Genomic DNA, 9,367 nt, shown 5'->3' on the forward strand with positions numbered 1-9,367 from the left:
GCTGACAAATACAAAAGAGCTTAGTTAACGCCTTAATTAAATTAAAATATTCTTTTACCAACTTATTAGGCCAATACTTAATGTCCCGAGTCCCTTGTGAACACTTCTTTATGATTTTATGTGGGACGCTCTAATTTTAGATGCACCTGAACGCCAATGTTTTCCTCTTAGCACTTTTTTGCGCAATGCCTCATGTGACAGGTTTGTAGTGAAACGAGTTCAACGAAGTTATTAAGTTTTCTTTTTTAATGGTTTTAAAGATATTCACGAGGAAGGGACACAGGAAAAGAGCATGCACTACCAGTTTTGTCGGGAAACAGTCAAATGAAAATGGGGGCCGGGGCCCGTTTTGATTTGACTGTTTCTCTTCAAAAGTAGTCAGGTTCGGCCATTTTTTTGACGGGTCCGTACCCCACGTACGCGATGGCCTTAAGGTAACTGCGATGAACTCTGGATCAACCAGTCCCCATAGTCGGCGTCGTCGTTTTGTGGGTCGCCGGTCACATCGCTCCATGGTTCGATCGCTCCCAATCAAAGTTAGATCGCTCCGTCAAAAAAAGTTAGATCGCTCCCAACAGAAGTTAGATCGCTCCATAATAAGAATTATGACATTAAAGATCAACGAAATTCAATTTAACAGTGTTGACTGGTTGAATACTTAAGCTTACAACAATGCCATTGACTGGCAGTGCACCATCAGAAGAAAGGTGTGTAACGATAGGTTTTAGGGCTGTAGAGCGTTTTCCTGGCTTGGATTGGAAATACAGTAAATATCGTGAAAAACAAAATTACTTAAAAACTTTTGCGTCTTGTTTTGTGTCTTGTACCCGGGGGGGGGGGGGGTACTCAAAAAAGTTTTAGTACGGGGAGGCTCCACCCCAAGCTCTTACCCCGTTACCCTTTTATATACCATTTTCACAGAAATTGTATATAGTATACCTTTTACTGAAAAAAAGGTACCCCTGTTCATATACCTAAAAGAGCTATTGGCATGAAACTTAGTTTATCAGGACGTTTTCTTGTCATTTTAATGTTGCGCATTATAAATTAAAATAATACAGCCATAAAAGTGCGTCTGTTCGAAATATTTTAATTCAAGGCCCTATTAAAAAACCTAAATGACGGATTTACATACCTTTTCCATATACCTAAACTTCTGAAATCCCTACCCTATTGTATACCTGAAACCAATTTGAACAAAGGTCACCCTTTGTAGATGTTTTTTTTTTTTTTTTTTTTTTTTTTTTTTTCGGGGCGGAGCCTCCCGTATAGGCCATTATATCGTGAAAGTGAAATTACTCCCCCCCCCCTGTTTTGGGTCTTGTATTAATGAGAGCTACAGTTGAATCCCGATAACTCGAACCTTCAAGGGAAATCAAAAACGGTTCGAATTATCGGGAGTTCGAGTTAGCGAGGGTAAAATTAGTAAGAAAATAACCTGCAGGGGAATCGCAAAAGGTTCGAGTTATTGAGGGTTCGAGTTATTGAGGGTTCGAGTTATCGGGATTCATTTGTATTGTGGAGTACCCTCATGTGGTACTGTTTATTATGCTGTTCAGAGCCTGTACATCGATGAAACCTCAATGTGTGACCATTCAAATGATAGCATTGAGTATTTTTTATGTGATGTTTATTAAATACAGTGTACAAGGTGGTTCTAACTTTTTAAAGTCTGCATATGATACAGTAGTGTGTGACCATTTAAATAGCAGTGTTTTTATGTGGTACTGCTTACACTGTTCACAGCCGTCTTTTTTCTCGTTTTTGCCTTTGATCGTTAAACGAGACATCCTCGGAGACCCAGGAAAAGTCTATACGTTTATTATGCTGTACAAAGGTTCTAACTTTTAAGTCTGTGGATGAAACCCTAGTGTGTGACCATTCAAATGAAAGCTATTGAGCAGTAGTTTCATGTCGTACCCTGAGTGTGTGACTAAATGATTGTTTAAGTCAAGGAAGTACGCACAGCAAACACATGTCTGTATGATAGATAAACCCTATATCAAGATCTTGATATTATTTGTCCTTGATGCCTGACGTACATTTCTTATAATGTTAATTCTGAGAATTCAGGTGTTTCTTGTGTTTCCAGGACTTTCCAGTCCTGGAAAGTGCCAGATTATAATTCCAGGACTTGCCAGGTTTTCCAGGACCTGTATGAACCCTGTTACTTGCTTAGATGTTTTTTTTTTGTGCAAAATGCCAGTGTGAAATCCATGGATGGGACTTTAAGAAGAAAAAGGCTATAAAGTCACTAGGCTAAGGAATTACTTGTCCATTGTTTTGAGATCAGAGGTGCTGTCATTCAAACCATACAAGCACTTTCGTACCATTTCTTCATGATTGTAACTGACATCCACATAATCACTATTGGATTTCATAGAACACATCCAGGACTTGACTTTTGGCCAAGGTGTCAGATCTAAGCACACCAATTCTAGCAGAGATAACACAATGGCAGTCCAGCTGTCTGCAAGTGTGGGAACAGCACAGCAAAGGAACTTGCGGTTGGAGAGATAGTGCTTTTCTAGCGTGTCCAAGTGAAAGAACACCTCTGTCTTGCCAAACTCTACTAAAGTTGTGTTTCCTTCTTTGGCTAAGGCATGTTCTGGTCGGTTTAAACTTGGGTAAACATAATTATTTCCAACATCCCTGGATATTAACAAAATATTTTAGTTGTACTGAATATGTACTTTTAAGCACCTACCTAGAGTCGGGGGAGGCGTGGTGGCCTAATGGTTAGCGTGCTTGACTCCGAGCCTTGGCCGGGGCACTGAATTGTGTTATTGGGCAAGACAATTTGCTCTTATAGTGCCTCTCTTCACCCAGGTGTATAAATGGGTACCAGCGAATTTACTGCTGGGGGGGTAACCCTGCAATGGACTGGCATCCCATCCAGGGGGAGAAGCAATACTTCAAGTTACTTAATGCTAAAGGAAACCGGGATAAGCTCCGACTGTATGAGCCTCATGGCTCAAACACAGACTTAACCTTTACCTAGTGTCGGGGTCAGTACCTCCCAGCACTTGTTAGGTATCAGGGGCGGATCCAGGATTTCAAAAGGGGGGGGGGGGGTGGATGGCAGACCACTAGGGCCTAACCCTAACCCTAACCCTAAGTGGCGGCAGACGGCGAGACGTGGCGTAACAACAACTTGACATGAGCGAGAGCTAATTTTTCTTTCTTTCTTTATTTTCTGTTTCAAATAAAGTGACATTTCAAATTTTTTTTTTACTGAAAAATGGGGGGGTGGATATCCACCCTATCCACCCCCCTGTATCCGCCCCTGGGTATATACCTGATATTAAGTATTCAATGCAGGAAGGTGCATGGGAGCTAGAACTTTTGTGTCAGCCATGCAAAACTCTGAAGCAGTTTGCCAAGGGAACTTAGTCACATCCAATCTTTGTCAATTTTTAAACATACTGTAGCTACAGTTCACCCCATTAAGTGGCCACCCAAAGCGGCCAACCCCATAGGGCAGTACAAGTCCCGATGTGAACTGCCCCAGGGCACCAGGGGCGGCCCGCCCGATGAGCGTCCTGCCCGGGAGACACCACAGCCAGACCGTGACGGCGATCACACGGATGTCGTCCCTGTGACCGTATCTCACCTGGATGACCAAGACAATGCACGACAAGCCCCAAGCGGCCAACCCAAAGCGGCCAGGCCTCCCGAGGGTGGCCGCAATAGGGGTCAACGTATTACTAATTACTGCAGTTATTACAATTTATAACTGCACAGTCACACTACAATGTCTTAATGTTTGAATTTGTGCTCATCCACAAATTATTTGACCAACCCATGCTGGGATGAGTTTGATCATTAAGCCATTTCACCATAAGTAAGATTATTTACCAGAGCAGTACATGTTATACCTGAGAAGTGTGGTTGCAGCCCAGTTAATAACAGACTCTATCAGCGGTCTTTCATTACTGTTTCCAAAGCCAGCATGGTTGGTGAATTTCTCTGCCAAATAAAATATTATAGCTTGGCTGCAACAAAGGGAGTAGGTGCACTGTAAGTCAGTCATATTTGTTAACTTTGACTTATTATTAACAAGATGCAAGATAGGTGTAATGCATGCTCCAATTAGCTGAAAAACGGATCACAAAAGGTCTAACAGACTAGATCTTCCATTTCTCTATAACTGATTAAAGTTAGAGACAGTGTGGCCAAGTGGTTAGAGTGCTGGACTTGATTTCCTCATCTTGGTGAGGGGGACATAGGGGTTTGCGGTGTTGCTAACTTTTTTTATGCGGTGTTGCGGTGAATAAAATCCCATCTTGCAGTGTTGCGGTGATCTCAAACTCTGCGGTGTGCGATGTTTGTGTTTTAAAATCTACGGTGTTCGGTAAAACGAAATTATTGGCGGTGTTACGGTTTATTGTCTGACACTTGCAGAACTAAATTTAGCTTTGCTAACTTCGTTAATCTGTTCTTTATATACTAGCATTTACGACATTTACCATATAAAATAAGTCAGATATCGTCTAGTTGATCATTAATATGCCTTAGCTGCCAATAGCAAGCTGTTTTCATTAATAAGTTACTTGATTATATTGCGATGACGGTGTTTGGTCAAATTTTCTTGGCGGTGATGCGGTGTTTGTGTCTTATTTTTGCGGTGTTTATAGTGTGCCCCCATGTCCCCCTCCGTGGTGGTGGGTGCAAGTCTCATTCTGGCCACTAGCTGGTGTTATTCTCGGTTAAGTCCCGAGTTCAACTCCTCTGCTACATTTGTAAATAGCCAGCTGATCTGCCTCTTGCCAGCTGGGAGTCTTAACCGTGTTAAGTTCATTTACAATATTTGTTTCAGTGTTTGTCAACACTGGCCCTGAAAAGCCCTGTTGGAGGAGTAAGATATTTATTCATTTTAACTAAAAAGGCTTGCAAGGACTGAGAGGAACTAGTAATCACTGAAAAGTACATACATTACAATTCAAAGCTCTCCTTGCAAACACTCTCGCAAGTGACCAGTTCTAGTAAAACCACCATACCTTCCATAAATACTGAGGTCTCCGTCTTGTAACAATGGCACTGATCCAAGAGGGCTTATGTTTTCAAAATCTGAAGGCTTCTCATCCACATCAACCATTGTACATTCAATTTTATTCTAGAGGAGTAGAATAATCCATTTCAAAAAATGTTCTCAATGTTCTCAAACCCTGACCCTATTTAAGGATAAAGAAACCGAAAAATGACACCCTATTTAAGGGGAGGAGAAGCGTTTCGTGACGACCCGACTAACTGTGCACGGCAAACACAAATCTTAATAAAAAACACTTTACTAATACTTGAATAGAAAGTTCAGTTTTAAAATACCTTTTTTTTTCTTTAGATGAGCATTTATTTTAGCTGATAGAATTTAGGTACCCTATCTAAGAATCACAGTGGGAACACATTGCCAAAAGGAGCAAAAATGATACCCTATTTAAAGAACAAGAACCTCAAAAACCATACGCTATCCCACGCACATACCTATATACCCCACATATGGAAGTATCCCCCCTCGGAAAATAAGAAGGGCTGCCGGAAAATCTGGATTAAATTCCTAAACAGGAACAATCTGTGCATGGCTCAGGCTTTTGTTGTCCCCAAAAAGATACCAGTTTTCATGCTTGACCAGTCTAGACTGCCAACACAGTATGACAGTGTTTTTATTTCTTCAAATACATTACCTTAAATGTCAACCTTAAAACAATTGGAGTTCATTCCTGAATACTCTAGTCCAAAATCCATAACCTACACTCCTAAGTGAGACAACAAGCTTTTCCATCCCTTTCACGTTGGATTCCCCTTCCTGGGAACTTGCAGAACTTTCTTTCCCTTTCCCTCTTGGACAGGTATCTAATATTCTCTCTTTTTATATAATTTAGCCTCTTGATAGGGTGACCAGGGTTTGAGTTTAATTTGGCTGGGGTCACTGTGTTTAATTCGCAGGGCCAATTTAGACAGTACAAATTTTTCACATGTGACAACCTTATGCCAAGTCTATGACACAAATCAAGCCTACAGCTTCTTGTGATTGTTGCGTATCACACAAAACATGTTGTAGAATTTTAAAACATGGTACCAGTAAATAAATGTAAGGTGATGCAGAGATGCTAATCTAAAAAAAACAAAATCAGGGAGACTACCAATTTTGTGTCAAGATACTTCTCTAGACCCCCAAAACAAGGTAAAAAGTAGAGCTCCACCAAGTCATCCATAAAAATTCGTCAAATATTTTAAAATTTTCTCCAATAATCAGTTAAAATAAGTGCAAAAACATTTTAAACGCTTTCCTTTGTATTTGGGAGATTTGGTAAACCCTATGTTAGCCGAGGAGATTCAGTCTGTATCCGCTAAACAACAAAAGTTGTACGAGATTTTTGCAAGACTCAACAGCACAAGCTATGAATGTTACACGCGACAAAGTTGTAGCATCAAAATAAGTAGATTAACATACTTTAACAGTGCCTTTCTTCAGTCAGGATTACAAGTGGGCACTTGCTGGCTTGTTAGGAGGGGGGCAGTGTGGGGGGGGGGGAGGGGAGGGGTGACATATGATGTACCAGGATCCATCTTACAAAAGTAGCACCAAATGTAAGAGGTTTTTGGTCTCATGTAATTTTTGTCTTGATAATAGAAATCATACATTCTTTGTACTTGTCAAAAACTACCGATTGTGGAGGGACTTACCCTGTCCCCCTCTTAACAAGCCAGCAAAAATTATCGACAAATGCAGTTCCCATGGCAATTGATAATAAATACAAAAATGTATTGAGCTTTAAATGTAAAAGGAGTTTTAAATTTGAAAGCGGCACCTCTTCCAAATAAAGATATAAATTGGAAAAATATGACAGTGGCAAACGAACTATGAATTTAAGGTTATCAAGATGGATATTGTTTGGTTTGTTCTCGGCAGCGATTATATTATTTATACATTTTAGTAAAATCGTGTAGTAAACGGTTGAGGTCCATCTCTGTGAATGTTTGAGACTCACACAGAGCATGAAGACGAGTCATTTATCCAAATAAATTAATTTTCAATACAAACCTGTTTTAAGTAAAACCATACAACGCGAGAAGATACACAGTTTCGTTTCATAAACAACGTTGGTCCAGGCGCCATTTTGGAAATGACTTCTTCCTCGATCCCAGATCGACAGCAACCTTGCAAGTGCGGGGAGAATGAGACGAGAAGAGATTGGTTATCGAAAATTTAATTGTGAACTAAGTTTTGAGGTAGTATCCTGGTTAGTACGAACCGTCGGAAAATTCTTTATCATTTGTTCATTTCTCCCGTTTCTCCAGTCTCTCACTGATAACAATATTAATTGGGGGGTTGGGGGGGGGGGGGGGGCAATCTTTACTCTGTTTACTCTTCACTACAGATCCAAAGCAGTTGCTATGGGATTGCCGAAGCCGTTACGATGAATAGAAGGCGCCATCTCTTTCGGTCGGTTTGCTGATGTTTGAGGAACACTTATCATTTTTCAACGTTCATTCCAACGGGTTTCTTCCAGCAATTAGTAGAAACTCAGCCGTGTTCTATTGAAAATCCGCGAATCTGATTGGTTCTCCTGACTGTTTTCTATTTTAACAATAGAGTGTTTCTGTCGAGGAACTATCGGCTGATAGGAGAAAATTTAGTGGTGAACTATAATCGCTGATAGAAAACGATCGCGCGCTCGTTGCTCATTTAAATTATAAGTACATAAAATTGTAGCTAGGTTTTTGGACTGCAGTCCTTTATTAAGAGTTTCTACTAAAACAATAAGACTACTCGTCCTCGTTTTCTATGAGCGATAGTCAACTCGGCTACGCCTCGTTGACTATTCGCTCTTAGCATAACCACACTGACCTACTATTGGTAATCGCGCAATCTGATTGGCTACACAGGTGCCTACTACACTGCCGTAGCAAGGGGAGGGGCCGGGGGGGGGGGGCCGTGCCCCCCCCCAGTTTTTTTTTCCCGAAAAGTAAAAACAGACCTGTATAAAATGTTGAAAATAAAATTTGATCTCCCGAGAGGTTTGAAACAATAGCATTTGTAGGTTTTTGGACTGCAGTCCTTTATTAAGAATTTCTACTAAAACAATAAGACTACTCGTCCTCGTTTTCTATGAGCGATAGTCAACTCGGCTGCGCCTCGTTGACTATTCGCTCTTAGCATAACCACACTGACCTACTATTGGTAATCGCGCAATCTGATTGGCTACACAGGTGCCTACTACACTGCCGTAGCAAGGGGAGGGGGGGGGGGGGGGGGGGGGGGGGCCCGTGCCTCCCCAGTTTTTTTTTCCCGAAAAGTAAAAACAGACCTGTATAAAATGTTGAAAATAAAATTTGATCTCCCGAGAGGTTTGAAACAATAGCATTTGTACTTCTTTTCATTTTTTAACGCACGTAGGGTGATGCACAACAATATTTAACAGCCAAAAACTAAAACGAACCAGAAATCGTGACAACAATGTGAAAAAATGTCTCAAATGTCTCAAAAATGTCTCTAAAATGTCAAAATGCCTCAAAATGTCTCAAAATCGCGATATGCGTAAATCACAAATAGCTCTCGGAGAATGCTGGAAATAGCATTTCCAAGCCTCTAGATTTCAAAATTTTCTGGGGGGGGCATGCCCCCAGACCCCCCTAGCGACTCGCGCCTCCGGCCCTCGCGTGCCCCCCCACTTATTTTACCCTTGCTACGGCACTGTACTATCGATCCGTAGAAGGCTCTCGGAGCGCGCGCGTAGTCTTCGCTGAATTTTATCAATCAAAACCTTCAATAAATCAATTCTAGCGATATTCTGAGTTTAATAGATCGGACACTGGGTTATGCTAACACAATTAGACGGCTCGCTCTCGGTTTCTACCGGCTTTTGATAGTTGCCTCGGGGCTTCGCCCCTCGCCAACTATCAGCCGGTAGAAACCTCGAGCTTGCCGTCTAATTGTTAAATAGAAAACTCGGGCTCGTAGTCTAATTGTTAAATAGTACTGAAACGTCTATGGAGACCCAAGAACCCAAGCTAACCCAAAGAACATCACAAACCTCATGAATCCATGCAGAAACAAACCCAGAAACGTCAAGAACCCAAGAACAGAAACAAAAAAACAAACAAACAAACAATAACTCAGAAACTTTTCTTTTTCCACTGACATACCTGAATGACGTCACGGGTGACTTGGAGAATGCACCTGCATGCCGCCCAGAAACTTCATGAGCTTTATGTCCCCTATGGTAAAACAAAGTCCCTGCCCAAAAAGTACAACAGAAACTGTACACGTGATTGACAAACAGCCCCTGACCCGTCATGTTTAGCATGCCCTTATTTGGGCCGCCACGCACCCTTCTCTTCACTAAGCGTTGTGTGACGAACCAAA

General features: G+C 41.4%; 1 protein-coding gene across 1 annotated transcript; it reads right to left on the minus strand.

Annotated features, from left to right (window-relative positions):
* Window positions 1-1,613: 1,613 nt before the first annotated feature.
* On the minus strand, window positions 1,614-7,176 carry LOC144657059 (dichloromethane dehalogenase-like). Its single transcript, XM_078517352.1, has 4 exons — window positions 7,043-7,176; window positions 5,001-5,116; window positions 3,879-3,995; window positions 1,614-2,652 (listed from the first exon to the last, which is right to left on the minus strand). Exons 1-4 carry the CDS (start codon window positions 7,115-7,117, stop codon window positions 2,268-2,270), a joined length of 693 nt encoding a protein of 230 aa, XP_078373478.1. The 5' UTR covers window positions 7,118-7,176; the 3' UTR covers window positions 1,614-2,267.
* Window positions 7,177-9,367: the final 2,191 nt, after the last annotated feature.

The sequence above is a fragment of the Oculina patagonica genome, chromosome 6, assembly GCF_052425735.1.
Source record: "Oculina patagonica isolate OP01 chromosome 6, crgOcupat, whole genome shotgun sequence".
Classification (NCBI taxonomy): domain Eukaryota; kingdom Metazoa; phylum Cnidaria; class Anthozoa; order Scleractinia; family Oculinidae; genus Oculina; species Oculina patagonica.

Coding starts and splice junctions, on each gene's coding strand:
- LOC144657059 (XM_078517352.1), bottom strand. CDS start 7,117: ATGGCGCCTGGACCAACGTTGTTTATGAAACGAAACTGTGTATCTTCT. Junction 3,996..5,000: donor GACCTCAGTATTTATGGAAG/GTATGGTGGTTT, acceptor CCTTTGTTGCAG/CCAAGCTATAATATTTTATT. Junction 2,653..3,878: donor GCTGCAACCACACTTCTCAG/GTATAACATGTA, acceptor GTTAATATCCAG/GGATGTTGGAAATAATTATG.